This window comes from Peromyscus maniculatus, chromosome 2 (genome assembly GCF_049852395.1).
Source record: "Peromyscus maniculatus bairdii isolate BWxNUB_F1_BW_parent chromosome 2, HU_Pman_BW_mat_3.1, whole genome shotgun sequence".
Lineage (NCBI taxonomy): Eukaryota > Metazoa > Chordata > Mammalia > Rodentia > Cricetidae > Peromyscus > Peromyscus maniculatus.
In genome coordinates, this window is record NC_134853.1 from 54,263,726 (window position 1) to 54,282,392 (window position 18,667).

Genomic DNA, 18,667 nt, shown 5'->3' on the forward strand with positions numbered 1-18,667 from the left:
AATATTCAGAAATTGTGTCAATATTTTCTTTTATTTAAAGCATACACTTTTAAATAAATAATAAAAAAGTAAAGTGTGCTTAACTGCTCTGTCCTATTCAATCCTATGTATTTTTGACATTCTTTTTACTTCAGTATCTTGTCATTCAGTTTGAACTCAGCACTGTACCCCACTTTATGGCTTTATCTAAAAGACCTGCTGTTTTTTACGCTGGTGTCCTTTTATTACCTCAGCACATGGGCAGTCTTGCAGGTGCAGAGACACCAGATTTGAGTTTTCAGGAACTTGGAAGCAACCACTTAACTGGCCCTGAATTTAACAGGCTATCAGTGATTTGTAGCAGGTGTCCTGGGCTACCCAGGGCCTCAAGCCTCACATTTTAAGATATAAATACAATGGAGGAGTTTGGTGAAGCAATTCCAATTTACATTTTGTTTCCTCCTACCATTTCTTCTAACAATGTCTTAGAATCCAGGCTGGGTTGTATTTCATGTTTTTATGCCAAAACAGCTTTGGCCTGTCAAAATGTTTTATGACAGCTTGAATAAAGAACCATCAGAGACCCGTTTGAGATGCAGAAGGCTACTTCCAATCTAGTCTCCTTATCAAAAACAAAAACAAACAAAAAGTGAGAGAAAGAGAGAGAGAGAATAAAAAGGGAGAAGATGGCTCTTTCTCCAACTGCCTGACAACCTAGGAGGTTAACCTATTGTTTTCTTCCCTTCTCTCTCTTTCTCTTTCCCCTCTTCCCTGTACTCCTCTTTTTTCTCTGTCTATCCCCTCTCTCTTTTCTTCTTGTGTTTTTTTTCATGTTCAGCTTTAGTAACAAATGAGCATCTGTCAGTTTTATAAACTGCAACAATAATTGTTTAAGACAATCAATTTTGGATAAACAATCAACTACAGCAGAATAAATCAAGATTTTTAAAGCCCAATTTTCCTTTATACATTCCGCTTATTTTGTTGTTCTATGTTTCTTTTTTAAATCTGATCTAGATTTAATGTTATGACATAAGCACAGTTAGGCTGCAGTGTGATATATAAACACGTTGTTCTGAGAGTAGTAAGATTCGATGGAAAGACTGTTTGGTGGCTTTGTTAAAAAACAATAAAGACTTTTTAAGGATATAGTGTAATTTTCTTCATTGCATTAATATAACCAAATATGCCTACCTATCTTTGTCTTGAACCAAATGAATAGATTTGGAATACTTTATTGTAATTGAATTTGATATAAAGTTGACTTAGCATTATCTGTTACCTGCATGCTTCTGGGTGCAATTGAAGATTTTAACTTTTAAGATGATACTCTGTTGTTTGACTTTTGACTACCTTTTGTGAGGCATACTGGCTACCTCCTCGAATTAGCTAAGATCTTCCAAAGCCTTATAATGAAAAGTTCATATAAATCATTTCTCTTTCAAATCACTGTCATAACTTGGTAACAGATCCCAGGAATATTGTAAATTTTCTAATTTACTCTGCACTTTGTATATCTAGCTTCTATTACCCTCAAGGTGAATATTAAACTATGTCTTTTTGAATATTTCTCTTTGATTTTGTGATAGCAGTCCCTCATATCTTGTACTAATTTTATGTATATGTCAACAGTGGTTGGTCTTTAAAAATAAATCAAAGAATAAGTAAGATGTCTAAATGTTTTTTAATATTGCTGTCAGTGTAGTGGTCTACCTGTAAATGAAATGTCTTATTTCCCTGGTGTATGAATTTGATGGATTGACTGATTGATAGGTTTCTCAATGTGTTTCCAAGTCCATTCCAACCTGTGGTATGGCTTGAAGTAGGCTATGATGGCTCTGAGTTTAATCAAACCTCTGGTCCGATAGGCACAGGCACGTCAGAAATTTCGGTGGATGTCTTTTTGATTTACTGGAAAAGCAATTCAGTTAGTAACCTAAGAGTTGGATCCTATGCTACCTATAGAAGCTTGCAGATAATACCTAGACGCCAGCAGACTGGAGTAGTCTGTTAAAACTGCTGTGAATGAGGTGATGTGGAAGCAAGGTCACTGTTCCAAGGAGCACTCTGCATAATGACAGTCCTGGGCTGACTGCACAATAAGTGCTTTGCTTCATCACAGTCATGCTTTCTTACATCATTACAGTTAAATTTCCAGGCACCAAAACCTACATTGACCCTGAAACCTATGAGGACCCAAATAGAGCTGTCCATCAATTCGCCAAGGAGCTAGATGCCTCCTGTATTAAAATTGAGCGTGTGATTGGTGCAGGTAAGGCTGTTGTAGCTTCCTTATTCAGCTGTTCTATTTAGCCAAGATCGAAAGTCATATATCATAATGACAGCCAAATAATTATACTTCAAGTGTAGAACTCTTGCATTTACCTGAAAGATTGGAAGCAATGAGGCTATACTTGTTTATGAAATCTTAAAAAAGAACTGGGAAGGGAGCACATAGTAGAGAGTCTGAATATATGTTATTTCAACTGGGTTCTTAAGATGCTATGTCATTAGCAACTTCATAGTCCCTCTTACTGTGTGACAAGAATAGCTTAGACTTTTAAACATGAAAATTGTATTGAATCCTGATGGAATATGCATTCCTATCTTTACAACTGCCTTTTTTCTCTTTTATTTGTAACAATTACCCATTGTACCATTTACATTAATGTGGAAAATTGTATATAAATTAATTAAATGGAACACTATCAAGTTTAACTTTTTTCACCCCAAGGTGCTTATATATAGGAAGTGTAATGTGTAAAATTCCATACTTTAAAAATCTCTGATATATATTGTTCCTTAAACTTTAGAGGCAATCACAATGGTTGTGATTTGGTAATGTGCCCTGATGCTTTCGTGAGTAGATACTTCTGATCTAAAGGTTGACTCTGAAAGAGTGTTTGTTCATCTCACTGACAGTGACAGCCTATGTAACAGATATTTAGCGAAGCTTAGCTGCTATGAATGAACAAAAGTGTGTCTCCAATTTTAATTTTGTTTCACCCTTCATTTCATAAACTGTTTCATTGTGGGAAATAAAAATTCCCCATCAATTTGAATGCATTCATTTGCACTTACAAAAAATGCTTTATTAATTGAAAACTTATTTTAAATATTTTAATCCCTTTCTTTGAAAACTTGAACCATTTCAGCAATTAAAACGTGCCTGCTTGTTCTTTTACTTCAGGAGAATTTGGAGAAGTTTGCAGTGGTCGTTTGAAACTTCCAGGGAAAAGAGATGTTGCAGTGGCCATAAAAACCCTAAAAGTTGGCTACACAGAAAAACAAAGGAGGGACTTTTTATGCGAAGCAAGCATCATGGGGCAGTTTGACCACCCAAATGTCGTCCATTTGGAAGGGGTTGTTACAAGAGGTAGACACCGGTGATATGCTTCACTTATTACATAGAATGTGCTGGAAATTAGAAACATGGCACATACAACTAAATATCAAGTTGTGAACACACTGTATTTCTAAATGATTTTTATTAGTGTGTAACTAATAAAAAACAATTATTTTTGCTGCTACTGTAGAGTATAATCAAGGAAAACATGGGATTAGATTTGAAGAATAAATTTCAGGGCTAGGGTGACTGATTAATGTTTGTATTTACGTTCAAAAACCATAAAAGTGATGTAGCTCCTCTCCATTTTATATAAAGTTTTACTTTTATGTTTGTTTGCTTTTTATTATTGTTGCTTACAAGCTAGAAATGAAAAGGGCAGGCAATGCCTGTGGCTGAGTGGATTGTGACCACATTCCACATTGCATGCCTGCCTGAGCTTAGTCCTGTGATTAGAAATGCTCCCTCCTAACCCCTTCAGTTTCTCCAAAGTGGACCATGGGTTGGTTTGGGGAAACAGAGTGAGAGTGGGGTGAAAGAATGAGAAATTCTCAAGTGTAGGTCATAGATTGTGAAAAACCTTTTTTTTTTTCCTATTCTTTACTTTATTATTAGGGAAGCCTGTCATGATCGTTATAGAGTTCATGGAAAATGGAGCCCTGGATGCATTTCTCAGGGTGAGTTCTCACATCCTTCTCCCATGCACGTAGATTTGTGCCCAAGAGAGGTGCAAGTTGGTGAACTTTGTCTCACAGTATAAATGTGTAAACTGTATGAAGTCAGAAAATTATCTTTGAAAAATCACAGTTCTAGACTGGGTTAAATCAGAATATTTAATAAAATGGCTTATTAATATTGTTACTTGAAGTATAGAGGATATCCCAAAGCTGTGCAACTTAAGTGCCTATTACAGGGCAGCAAATAATTTGTAATGAATGGTATGTGATGCTTCTATAAATCCTTAATTATGACCAAACATAGTTTTACTATAGGAAGCTTGTCTATTCGGAATATGGGCGTGTTAACATTTTCCAAATAGAAAGAGAAAATAGCTAGAATGAGAATTCTTTTCATGTCTTCTTTATGGGATCTGCAATGGCACATTTAACTCACAATCATAAGCGATGAAACGAATTAGAGGGATCCTAATTGTCATGTCACTATAATATGTGAAGTATCCAGTTTTCAGAAGTAATACCCAGCAAATCCACATTTTCAAACCCACGTCCTCCATGTAGCATGTCTGTATCTGTTTAGGACTGGATGATGGCTACTTTGGTTGTGAAGGTCTCTCAACACTGTAGGCTTGTACACTGTTGTGGGGTAGTTGTTGAGAGTTGTGTGCCTACCAGCAACACTACCAAAGGGATGAAAGAAAGTAAAATCAGCCACTGCTAATCATTTTCTTTCCTAATTTTTCAATATTTTAAATCACAATTTGACCCATTTTCTCTTTTGCTATTTGGAGAATAAACAATACATGTAGATCCCTTGCTCTATGCATTCTTAGACTGTTTATATACATGTTTTGGCATGTTGGGATCACTTACCTATCAAAGTTCATTTGTTGGAAACTCTATTTCCTAGCCTTGGCTGAAATTTTAGCAGATAAACAAGTGGATATTTATAATAGCCAATTATTATCAGTTATCATGAAAATAACAAATGATCTAAATAACTAGGTATTACCACAAATCTATCAAATTATTGACTATCATCTCAACCAACATGTGCTATTTCCTCAGTAATTATCCATAATATACAGAAAATTAACTAACACTTCCTATTATACAGTGGTAAATTACAGGCATGCATACATTTTTTCCTGGTGATTTTGTTCCCTTTAAAGTACCACTAAGTAGACTTTTTGTTTTGTCTTCCTGCAGAAACATGACGGGCAATTTACAGTCATTCAGTTAGTAGGAATGCTGAGAGGAATCGCCGCCGGGATGAGATATTTAGCTGATATGGGATATGTTCACAGGGACCTTGCAGCTCGCAACATTCTCGTCAACAGCAATCTTGTTTGTAAAGTGTCAGATTTTGGCCTGTCCCGGGTTATAGAGGATGATCCCGAAGCTGTCTATACAACTACTGTAAGAAAACACCCATTATTGTACCTTTAATACCTAAGATATTCCAAGCAAGCAAGAAGGGCTTAATGTAAAACTAAACCCCAGGGAACATGCACATTGACCTCAGCTTTTTGTGTTGTTCTCTTGAGGACATTGGTATTATTATTACAATCTACACATAAAACCAGAAAGTGAAAGAATGATAGCACATCTTATACTGGTGTTTTACTGCATTGGACTTACACTATGTAAATATTATACAGTTAAATTCAACAACATCTAGATACTAGCTTATTATCACAACAGTAAATATAATCATATCTAATAAAATTTCCAAAAGAATGAGTATGCTAACTCATAACTTTTATGGTATCAGTCAAAAAAGAAGGCTTATGTGAAAATTTACTTAAATATCCCATTTTTCACTCCACTTTCCTGGCAACGTGCTCTAATTTATCATTATCTATTCATTAGACTCTTAGCGTGACACCACACAAGGTCCATTAAATACAGTTGCCTTAGAAATGAGCACGTAATGAGAGCCTAATAGAAAGATTGGTAACTTTGAGTACAGAGAAGTTCAAGGTTCACAGACCTGCTGCTGCTGGGCTGTCAACTCATGTAGAAACATTTAACATAGCTGACGGTGAGCCCATAAATGATATATAAGCTACTTGTGCATATTTAAAATGTCAACTTCTTTTTATAACAGGGTGGAAAAATTCCAGTAAGGTGGACTGCACCTGAAGCCATTCAATACCGGAAATTCACCTCAGCCAGTGATGTGTGGAGCTATGGGATTGTCATGTGGGAAGTAATGTCTTATGGAGAGCGACCTTATTGGGACATGTCGAATCAAGATGTAAGTGATTCCTTGTACAGACAAGACTCACACTTTCACATCCACTTCTAGTATAACACAGTTGATGGCTCATCAGGGATAAATTTCTGTAAATTTATAAAAACATAATTTCCTAGCTTGCCATCATTGTTAGTGCTAATGATGATAATAATTTTCATGAATTTGAGATTCTCTTGGTTTTATTATGTTTTTTTATTTAGAACGATTACTTTCTCTTTTTTTTCATTTTAATTCTATCTGAACAATAGAATACTAAAAATGATAGTTCCTCCTTAATGATGATATTGGTACAAAGGGAAGTTCTTAAAGAGTTGGGTAAAAACACTGTAGCAGAACAGGAATCTCTCAACTGCCGTTTAGAAAAAGAAAGCCACTAGCAAATGAAGTAGTGTTGTATTTCTTAAGGTGATATAGATAGAGGCAAGATTAGGAATCGGCTACAGCTAAAATTCAGGTATTTTCGTTAAATTGGTATCTTTGTAATTTCTAGTTACCTGTAGCAAGTTTCTGTGGCTTTTAAAGTCACATGCTGTACATGGGGGTGCTTTTTGGTGCTTCAGATCTCTGCATTAACTTAAAAAATGTATGCCTGAAAAGAGGGAGGCTTTTAATCATTTATAGTGTTTGGTATTTTGAATTGAGTGATTAGCTTTTTCCTGGTTTTGTTTTGTTGGTAGTGTTTCAGAGACAAAATCTAAATGATGTTTCCTTTTGGCAGGGGCAGAGTTGCTAATATTTGACAGGTTTCAGCGTCAAAGATTTCATGGACTGTCAAAATATGGCAAACAAATCCTTGGGGCAGAGAAAGGGAATATTTACATCCCTAGATACTCCATAGAGTTTCATCTCTTCTGACACCTTCCTTTCATACTTCTTTCAAATGGAAAGGGATTGACAGGAATGTAAGATGACTTAAACTCAAAGTTTACCTAACTTACAAAAATGACAGAAGTACTTGAGAAGGAAAAAAATTCAATTTTAAGTTTAGAAATTACTCTATTTTTTGTTTTTCTTTAAAATAAACATCACAAATAAAGAATTGTTTTAACAAAAATATTTTTGTTGATTAAATAATATTATAGCTGGAGTGTGGTTTAGTTTTGACTTCAGCATTTAGCAACAGCATTTTAACTTTTTCATCTTGAAAGTCTGAATTCAATTTGGGCATAGGTTTTTGTAATACAAAAGATGATCTACATACTGAGTTTATAAAGAGAAATTTATATTCATATTCTTATTGGAGCATTCTTTGTCTTAAAGTTAAACATTGATATATTATTTAAGCAATCATGCTTCGTTTTCAATGTTGAAATAGAGATAAAATAGATTTTATTTTTCTTTTCAAGACAAAAGGTTCCCTTCTGGAGTCTGACCAAAGTTTTTAGCCAGTCGATAGAACTGTGGATTCCCGCTGCATGAGGGACCTTCTCTGTGTGCAGGAATATATTGCATTTCCAGAGATGGTTGCTCTAATCAGACTTTATCATATATTCAAGTGTCCTGCCATTGATAGTTAATTCCACAGCCCTCTGGATAGATTTAGCAAATGAACTGAATTACTTTGCATTGCTTAAAGTTATCAGCTAGGCAACTGTGAGGTATTTTAGAAAGGCCACAAATTTCAAATGCATTGGATTTTAAAAGACTTTTCATAAGACACCATGAAAACAAGATGTAAATTTACGGTTATATTCCTAGGCAAAATCTACAAACATCTAGACTGAATGTGATATGAGATGAAGTGACGGTACTCACAATAAGGAAATAAATAGGGTGTTGGTGGCAAAGGAGTCAGTGGTTCTTGTAGCAGTCTGATGTCCCTCTCGACAGAGAAAAAAACAAGAATATGGAACAAAAAATAGGTGTATACATGGCCAAATATAGTCAAACAGGTTATCACTTCATATGCATTTGAATAACCTTTTTTTATGTTCAGATAACTATAACTTTCTGGAACTTCAATGCAATGGAAGCAGTTTAACATGTGTTAATGAAATCAAAAGTTTAAGCTATCCCAATACATTTCCAGCTTTCATTTTTCAGAGCAGTATATAGACATTTGACTGTTTTATTTAATTGTCTTTCAAAGAAAAATCATTATGTGTTTACAGGTGATAAAAGGATTCTTGCAAAGTTTGAAAACATTCTCTTGGCTTTCATAGAGCCGCCTTTTAAGTGGACTTATTATTGATTGGTCAAAATGAAATATTTATTTTCAGATAATGAAATTTTAATATTACTATGTAATTCTTTTTCTTTTAATAGTACTCAAGTAAGTTTTGTTGGTGTTGTTTTGTTATTACTTTAATTAAAGCACAAGGCAGATAAATTATCCATTTCACTGGTAGATAGTTGTAAGTGTGGTTTGAAAATAATTAATTTTCATAAGTGTGATTTCTTAAATCCATCTGTTATAAGGTCATCTAAGGACAAACAGACATGCCTCAGAGGTCCAGAGCTCCTGACAAGCTTGCAGAAGATCAAGGTTCAGTTCCCTACAAGCACATAGGGCAACTCACAAACACCTGGAACTGTACTTCCAGGATTCTCACATCCTCTTCTTGCCTCCACGGATAAATATTGTGCACATACATACATGCAGAGACATGTTCATACATATAGACTAAAAAAAATAAGAGCTTTGAAAATATAATATGCATATGCCTAAATTTATTTGGGAGAGTAATTTATGCCCCTTCAACTTTTGCCTTTTAAAAGTCACCACTGATTTTATGGCTTTATATTTTTTATGTTAAAATAGAAACAAAATTACAATGTTGACCAGTTCATTGCCAAAGGTTAAAAGTTGAATGATGCCAAGCTGCTCTAAATGGAGATACATCCCACAGAGAGTCTCTGGTGCCCCTCTAGTAGTGGCCAACATTGTCAATGGGAACAAAACATCTAGGTTCAAAGTAAAGTCTCATGCTAGGACATATTGAAGTTTTGTACTCTGCTACCACTGCTCTGATATATGTAGCCCACTATATCTTTAAACATTCAAAGATATTTTGTTTCCCACTGATGTTAGTGTTTTTTTTCTACTACAACAGTAGACTTCGTAAGTTTCTAGAATGAATGGGATACCTACAAAAGTTCATTAACTTTTTCCTTCCTGTAAGGGATTTAGTAGTACTTACTTCCTTGGCCCAACGTACTGAATGTATGTGGGAGCCTAAGCTCAAGAATCCTAAAATACATCATGAAAGCTTGGAGCCCTGTTGAAGAGTCTCATGCCAGAAGGATCATGGAAGAATTTTCGTTTAAAAGATAGTTTTGAACATAAGGAAAAATAGATATTTCTTCCTATAGTATTCTTGTGAGGCAGCCTAAAAAGTGCAGATGGGGAAACGGATTAGGCAGTAGAGGAGGTGATGAGAACTGACCTAATGCTGTAGATATTGAAGTGAAATTTTGTCAAATTAGAAGAATATTATACGTGTTCAATATAAGCAACCTCGGACATATGGGAAGCCACTCTTCCAGTGGGAAAAATATTTTCCCAAGTATTAATTATGTGGTCATTTTAATGCATACAATTTTGGAAGTTATTTACATTTCAGAAGTTATGCCACGGTTTAAATCACTTAGCCTAGATTTTTTTCAAAAGTACATGTACTTTCCTCTAAAGTGTTTTACATAGAACACTTGAATCCAAGAACAACATTGTTACTTGAATGTTGGGTAACATTTTGTTTAGCCCAGTGATTAATTACACTTACAACTCTTGAAGAGGACCTGGGTTCAATTCCAAGTACATACGTCTCACAACTCTCCATATCTTCAGTTCCAGTGGGTCCAACACCCTCTTTTGCACACACAATGCTACTCATACATACATGCAGGCAAAACCCCCACCTGCATAAAATAAAAAAATAAATAAAACCTAAAAATATGATTCCATGTGTATATGTACATATATTTGTTATATATACACATATGTGCCATCTGTGTAGAGATACCATTTATGTATGTTTGCCTATGAGATAAATAGTATGATAGAGATGTAGTTCTGAGGACTGTTTCCAGTGTACTTGAAGTTGGGAATCATCAACTTTCATATAACCTCTGTTAGTGCTCACAATCATCACTGGTTAATGTTTTCCCCTTTATTGTTGTTCGGAAATAATCAGTGCTTACAGAAACAAACGAGACTTTGTGAAGACTTACCCTGAGACCATAATTGTACTCTACAGGAAGTGAGCAATTATTTTCTTAGTACTTAGTGTATACTATTTCAGGACTCAGAACCATGAAAAAGTGCTAAAGAATTGCCTATGCATAGAAGAGAAAATACAATACCATGCTCAGATTTCTGACTGGGACAACTCAAAGTACTACTGGATGAAACAGAAAAAAATTGAAGGGAAAGTGATACATTCAATTTTAAATAAATAGATTGTGATAAACATATGAAAACTGTGGGCAGAGATTTTTGGTAAACTGATAAAATGCAGACAACTGTGTAATTTAAAAAGGTTTGACACTAGAATTTTGTAGTTAACACTTTTTAAAAATTGACCAAATTAAGTTTATTTATTTACCATTTTACCTTATAATGTACGCATGCATATGTCTCTTAAATAACAAAATGGACTCATCTTTGTTTTTCACATGTATAATAGACTTTTCTCCTAAAAATGTTGATTCTAGCTATCTCATTTGTTTTTACGCACCAATTTATATATGTTTTAGTGTGCTATTCCTAAAAGAGAACATACATCTTGTGGACAGGTATCCCTAAACCTGTCAAGGTCATTACCATTTATTGACGTCAGTTATTTGTTTGACTATATCTGCCTTTATTTTCTTCAAAAAACTCAAGGTCAGTTTTGTGAGGTTTCATTTCCAGAAATTCTTTTTTCTTAAAGTTTTAATTTTGTTTGGGGGATTGTAATGTATTTACAACATTTATTGCTTTTCTTTTCTTCCTCCAAATCCTTCTCTATAGATCTCCACACTCTCCTTCAAATACACAGCCTCTTTTTTATCAGATGTTATTGCATGCATATATGTATAATATATACACATGTATTCCTAATACTTGTATATATGTTTCCAGGCCTGACACGGTAGAACTAGACAATCAGTTGGTGTGCTCTTCCCTGGGCAAAGCCACCACTCACACTCTTGGCTTTCCTCTGTTGCCTGTAGTTCTTTGTGTAGGGCTGGCGACTCACAGGCTTTTGCCCGTCTGCTATAGCGTGTTTATTGATGTCATTCTGGTTCAGTTCATGTTTAAGGAGCCACGTTGGTGTAACTTTATGTGGGGAACTACTGACATTATTGGGCGAGACAATCTCCCAGCAAACTCCTGGGTCCTCTGTCTCTTACAATCTTTCTTACCCCTCTTTCTCATGTTTCCTGAGCATTACTATGGGAATGTCTTGTAGCTGTTGTATCCTTGGTGACTAGGCTGTACAACTCTGTATTTTGAATGGTTGTAGTTTTGTATAGTGGTCACCGTCTGATGCAAAAATAAGTTATGGTTATTGGAGGAGAAACTACAACCAATAATTTATTAAATCAGCATAATCCCTAAAAGCAATCTATAAACATTTTTCTTTACACCCACAGATTTTTTTCTTAAATTTTTAATGCTATCATGTTAGCCTGTGTAAAGGGATTGTATTTCTCCTTGGGTAATTTGTTTATTTTTTAAAGCCCTTATTGGTATTGCTTACATTCCTATTATTTTTCCCATGTTATCAGATTAATAATGAATTTAGATTTTTAAGATCTTTTTTCCTTTTCATATAACTAAGAACATTGATGATAAGAAACCTAAGCTCTCCAATGTCTTTACAGAAATGTTTTTGCACACCTATTTTATGTTTTTAATTAATATTCAAACTTAATGCAATAATTCCCCCTGGATGTTATTTATACATAAATTGTCTGTGGTAAAAAAAAAAAAAAAATTTAAACCAGTACGCTGAATCATTAAGCCTTGACTAAAACCTCTTCTCGGTTTTCCACTCGGAAGCTCTCTCTCTGCTTGTTTCTTTCCACCTTCTACTGGCAGATAGGTGAATGTGGAGAGAGGAAGGAATCCAGCCACCTTTCATGGACCAGAACAAACTGTCCAGCAAGCTCTAACACCACATGACCCGAAACAGTAACCTTCACGGTTGTTAAGAGGACAGTGTGTTCAGTAGTATGTTCTGACATGGCACATTCTTTAGTGTGAACTCTTCTTCTACAAGTATCCTCTGCACTCATCAAAAAATGAAACTCTTTGGCTTACGTTCAGTAACTCAATTTCCTTTTCCACTTCCATTATCTTTTACTTCTATGCACATGTGTATTCTTACAACTATATTCAGCTAAGAGAGTTCCATAACGTGTCCCCTTTTGAAAACCTCTGGGGTGGCATTAAAAAATATTTCCATCTCTTGCACCCTGTGTGAACTTAATTGCCGTCCCCTGTTGCTGAATTAACTAGGAAATGTCATCATATCCTGCACCTCATGGACCCCATAATAACATGCTTAATATATCCATGACTGTTTTGGAAAGAAAAAAATGAATTTTTTTTTTTTGTAAGCAGTATGTCTCAATCTTATCTGGATAAATCATTTTGCCTTCCAAGCAATTCATTTCATTGCCATTGCAGCTCTATTGGTAATATTTTTAATGTCCTTTTGGCTCTCAGGTCATAAAAGCAATAGAAGAAGGTTACCGTTTACCAGCACCCATGGACTGCCCAGCTGGTCTTCACCAGCTAATGTTGGATTGTTGGCAGAAAGACCGGGCTGAAAGGCCAAAGTTTGAGCAGATAGTCGGAATTCTAGACAAAATGATTCGAAACCCAAGCAGTCTGAAAACACCCCTGGGAACTTGTAGTAGGTAAGAAATCTCCAGTGAGATGGAACTGAATGAAATTAAAATAGCCACATAAACCATTTGTCTCCTTAGCTTCAAGCCAATTCAAACTGATGTCTGTGTTCAACCATAAATCCATACTAAAATGCTTTGTTTACAAAGGTTTATTGGCTTTTTTTTCTTTTTCAGATGGTTTACCTTAATTAGTATTTACAGAAATCCATTCATTGTTATTGGACTAGCCTTTTCTTAGAACTTCTGATAACACCAGATGTCTTTCTCAGAAAATCTTTTGGGTTGGCTAGGTTTTGTGATCAGGCGAGAATGCATGATATCAGGCGTGCATTGTCATTATCTAGCTTTGATCATGTGGCTCTAGCTTTGGCATATTATTACATTCTAATTTATTGATTTGCTTTGTTTTTTTGCTAAAATGCTTCTGTAGAATTAGAAATTATAAAAAGTTAGCTGAGCATATGCCAGGCTAGATACCGATTACAAGCTGACCCTTCACTCCTAGCACAGGGCACAGCAGGCCATTTTTAGCGTCAGCTGCAGGTAAGCTTGCTGCTGTGGGCTGTACTCATAGGGGTCGATTATCTCCATGGGACTCCCAGTATGTCATCAAAACAGAGAATTTTTAATGCTCTGAATAGCACCCTGGTGTCCTGGGGAAGTTAGGAAACAGTCAGACATACTTCCTTTACTCTCAGCCACTTGTAAAAAAGCCACTGAACAAATAGGACTCTTCCGAGCATCTTCAACCTATATAGTGTTTATGAGCATGTGGCAGACACAGTTCAGTGAGCACGCTCACAGTTAAACCTTAAGTGCAGGTATTTATCATTTCTGGATAACTTACATGATGTTGGTTATTATATAGATCAATCAAAACATCTGGCATCATGTCCTATACCCACACTCCCTTTTTTGTGTATGTACCGAGACATCTTTCTTTGGTAATTTCTGAGAATATTTGTCTCTGTGTTTTATTCTTACCTAGGCCCATAAGCCCTCTTCTGGATCAGAATACTCCTGACTTCACTGCCTTTTGTTCAGTTGGAGAATGGTTGCAAGCTATTAAGATGGAAAGGTATAAGGATAACTTCACAGCAGCAGGTTATAACTCACTTGAGTCTGTGGCAAGGATGACTATTGAGTAAGTTTAAACTTATTACACTGTATTTAAGAATTGATTAGGTACAATACACAAATTCACATGCTAGGTCATCCTCTTTATAGTAAAAGGCTGTAGATTACAAAATTAGAAGGAAAAGGCATTTCTTTTAAAAATGCTTACATGTCAATAGTGCTTTAAACATAAATTCTCTTTTCAGCAGCATATTAGCCATTTCATGAAATCATTAGTCACGTGTTAATTTTGTAACTGATAAAGTTAAATGGCAGAATATTGAAATACCCTTTGCCATGACTCAGCAGGATTTTGACATGTAATTTGTCTCCATGGCCAGCATTCTGGATCCTGTGCAGGGGAGCTTTCTCCTTATGAACTACTGTATCATTCAGCTTCCTATTCACTGGGGGATATTCCTGCAATCAGTTTAAAATTACTATGAACTCGAAGTCAAAAGAACTAAGTTTTCTGTTCTAGTTGATCACTGATTAAATGGTCTTCAGAGCCCTCCTGACGACCTCTCAGCCTAGCAATCAAATATTTTTTTTTCTATATATGTCCAGAAATGACATGCATGTGAACTTAAGCATATCCATTCTGCCCCTTCCATTTTTTTCCTAACGGCCATATGGAGAGTGCTGACCTGTTTACACCTGGATTTCCAAAGCAATCTTTGTTTCTGTAAACCTGTGCTTTTGTAAGAACCTGCTTACAATACAATAGTATTATATCATTGTAATGTTTCAGCTACTTGTAAAAATCTACACTCAACATTTCCAGCTATTAGGAAAGACAATAGTATAAAAATAGTTATAATTAACTTATTGCACATTTAAGCTGTGACTGTAGCACTGTACATGTATGTAACAGTTTTATCCTTACTATTGAATTGAAGGAAAGTAATTACACAGTTAGGAATACATGCCCAGAATCACAGAATTCAGCTCACTCTGCATTTTTGTGTAACATTGGTCTCTGAGCTTTTTACTAGGTTCCAGCAAATATTTCCATTACCAGAACGCCCCATTTTTTCCAGTTAAATAACTTAAAACTTTCAACATTTCAAGTAACATTTAATTACCTTTTAAATCGGTAATAACATTTTAAGGTTGAAACAATTTTTATATAAAATTTCAGATTAGTTAAAAAGCAGCAGTATGGTGAATTAAAAGACAGCCTTGTTAATCCAGTTTCAAAGGAGACTGTTCAGATAGGTCTCCATATGATCTTTGGAGTAGGATTGCCGTACTCAAGAATACCATTGGTATCTGTTAGCCTAAAGTATACCGAAAACTTTATTGATAGTTGATGAACACTTAGACCATTCTCGATTCTTTGTAACATATCTAATAAGCATGCACTTGTCTTTTTCAGTGATGTGATGAGTTTAGGGATCACACTGGTTGGCCACCAAAAGAAGATCATGAGCAGCATCCAGACTATGCGAGCGCAGATGCTGCATTTACATGGAACAGGCATCCAAGTGTGACATGTAGTTCTCCCTCATGTGGGACTTATGACTGCAGGAGAACAGTTCTGGCCTTCAGTATATGCATAGAATGCTGCTAGAAGACAGTCGGTATACTGAGTCCTTCCTACAATAAAGAGAAGATTTTAGAAGCACCTACAGACTTGAACTCCTAAGTGCCACCAGAAAATACAAAAAGGGAATTTAGGATCCACCGCTGGTGGCCAGGAACACAGCAGTGACAATAAACAAAGTACTACCTGAAAAACATCCCAACACCTTGAGCTCTCGAACCTCCTTTTTATCTTATAGACTTTTTAAAATGTACATAAAGAATTTAAGAAAGAATATATTTGTCAAATAAAATCATGATCTTATTGTTAAAAATCAATGAAATATTTTCCTTAAATATGTGATTTCAGGCTCTTCTTTTCCAGAACCATCTGTGTTTCTTCTGCATAAGGACTTTGTTTTAGAAAATGATTTGTAGCTTTGGACCTTTTTAGTGTTAAATTTATGACACGTTACTACACTGGGTACCTTTGAAAGAATCTCAAAAACGAAACTACACACAGAGTTGAGGATATGACTTTGTCCTTCACGGCTTTGGTATCCTTGCTGTGTCATTTTGTTCTGTTAAACCAGTGATGTTTTGATATTGTTTGCTGATTGGCAGGTAGTTCACAATTGCAATTTGCCAAGAGCTCTGGTATTTTTTAATAGGATTTTTTTTTAAACCAGACAACATACTAACTTTTCAATGAAAAAAAAAAAGCAATAATGATCCATAAATACTATAAGGCACTTTTAACAGATTGTTTATAGAGTGATTTACTAGACAGAATTTAATAAAAAAAAAAGTCAAATTTTAGGTTTATGTGTATATGATAAAAGGCTGAGGCTTCATCCGAAGATGCTGGTGTAGGCAGGGTCTGCAGGCAGGAGTTCTCCAGCATGAGAGAAAACCCGGTCTGAGCACATCAAGAGTTTTCAGTCTTGTGACAGTAAGAAATTTAGGAGAAATAGTTGACCTATATTTTGTATTCTTTCTTGTTGAATGCAGTCCAAATATAAAAGTAAAAAATTATGTTTTCTATTGTTACTCTGGAGCAAGATCAAAGGGGCAGTTCACTTCTCACCACACAAAGACAAAATTGCCACAGAAACTATCACCATTGCAGTGAGAAGCAAAGCAAAACAGAGGTATTTTATCTATGAACACACACACACACAACTCTTTTAGATCAAAACTCTTTGACCACAGAAGGAAGAAGTAAAGGGTCTAGCTTTTCTGTTTCCACTTATTTATTAAACCATATTATTTGGTTACTGTGTTAGAATTTCATAAGCAATAATTAAATGTGTCTTTATAGATATTTCAGGAATGTATACATATTTGAGTAATGTTTTCAAAAGTTACAAAAATCATGAACTACCCCACACCAAACTGTCGTACTTCCAAAGAAAATTGGGCTGTTTATAATGATTTTAATAGAGAAGGACCCCAGGGACCGGTCCTGATTGGTGTTGTTTGGTAATGTGGGCATCCACAAACAAACAAACAGGTAACAAACAAAATCTGTAAATGTTCCTTTGTAAAACTTGTACATTTTATTTATACCGTCTTGTTTTGTATACACATTTCTCGGTAGTGGCTCTGAGTACATTGAAAATGCACTATATTTTTCTATTTTACTGGCAGAGCTTCACAAAGAAACAGGTATTTTCAGTGCTACATAATGTGTTTTCCCACATTTAGGACCAAAGATGGCTATAGAAATCTCAAATGGATTGCTTCCCAAACCCCTCCCCACCCGTTTTTGTTTTTGTTTTTTTTTAATCACTGTACAGTGTTATTTGATATTTTAATTTATTTTTTGATTGAGTAGAGAAACTCATTTTAATTTCACTAAAATGTTTTTGTCCCTAAGGAAAAATAATCTGTAAAAATAGTTTTAATTAGCATAATCCAGTCACCTAGACACTTCCATTTGTAATCTTTGTACTAGACTGTAAATATATTTTTGGAACTATAACACAATGTGCTTGAGGGTTATTTTTCAGTGTCTGCAGCGTATACAAGTGTTTCTACTAAGGACAGCACTTTACAATTCTAATCAGTAGCATTGGCCTTCGTGCGAATGAGTGAGAGCTTGAGTGAGTGTTCTCTAATTCCGTTCGGATTCTGGACTCACTAATAATGAAGTTCTTTTCTTGTTCATAGCTTAAGGTGCTTATTTTTTCTATTAAAATTAAATTAACAAAAAGCCATTCTAGAAATAGAAGACGCAGTATGGTACATGCAGACGAAGTCTTTCCTGCTTTTTCTAGTAATAGATTTATAGTTGAGTAGTCTTTCTTGAGTAGAAGGGCAGAATAAAAGGTTTTTTTTTTTAGTTCTTTTTTTCAAAAACAACTTTTTCCTTCAGCAATATACCTCATCTGCCTTAAATTTTTTACAGCTCTCTACAGGGAAAGGGGAGAAGGGATGGGAACGACACACAGCACAATAGGAAATGGATGATTGCATCGCGCGCTCTCGTTTGTAGGTTTCTCTTCCTAATCAAAAATATGATTTTGAAGTCCATGTATGTGAGACAAACCTGAGGAGAAAAGGAATTAACATTGTGAATCTGATTGTAATCCTCTCTTCAGGAAAGAGATGAGACGCTATTGCAATGGGAATGTACAACTTGCACCTTGAAATCTTTTTTGATAACTAGTGCTCAGGGGAGGAAAAGCAGAGAAAGCAAATGCCCAACAGAGAATTCCAAAATTATAAAACACACAACAGGAAATGGCCTCCTTGCTTTAATCCAGCCACCTTTGATAGAACACCGCCCGCCCACTTGGCCTGGTTTGCGTTCAGTACTGAAATACCAGTAACTTGTTACATTGGGAGCTAATGTTTTCTCAGCAATGGGTCAGGGCCTTGTTTACTAGAACCGGTGGCTCATGCTTGGCAGAGCACTATTAG

At 35.3% G+C, this 18,667-nt stretch overlaps 1 protein-coding gene across 6 annotated transcripts in view; it reads left to right on the forward strand.

The window, feature by feature from the left end:
- Epha7 (EPH receptor A7) overlaps positions 1–17,524 on the forward strand; it is a 146,205-nt gene extending 128,681 nt beyond the window's left edge. For 2 of the 6 annotated variants that reach the window (XM_006991267.4, XM_006991268.4), the window contains exons 10-17: positions 2,126–2,251; positions 3,170–3,355; positions 3,941–4,002; positions 5,212–5,421; positions 6,113–6,262; positions 12,918–13,111; positions 14,091–14,246; positions 15,597–17,524. In XM_006991267.4, coding sequence (XP_006991329.1) covers positions 2,126–2,251; positions 3,170–3,355; positions 3,941–4,002; positions 5,212–5,421; positions 6,113–6,262; positions 12,918–13,111; positions 14,091–14,246; positions 15,597–15,711 — 1,199 coding nt within the window. In that variant the 3' untranslated portion in view covers positions 15,712–17,524. Of the gene's footprint in view, positions 1–817; positions 2,252–3,169; positions 3,356–3,940; positions 4,003–5,211; positions 5,422–6,112; positions 6,263–12,917; positions 13,112–14,090; positions 14,247–15,596 lie in introns of those variants that run through there. The other 4 variants (XM_016009536.3, XM_042270945.2, XM_076564018.1 and 1 more) reach the window with 3 other exon arrangements.
- The last annotated feature ends 1,143 nt before the right edge of the window (positions 17,525–18,667 follow it).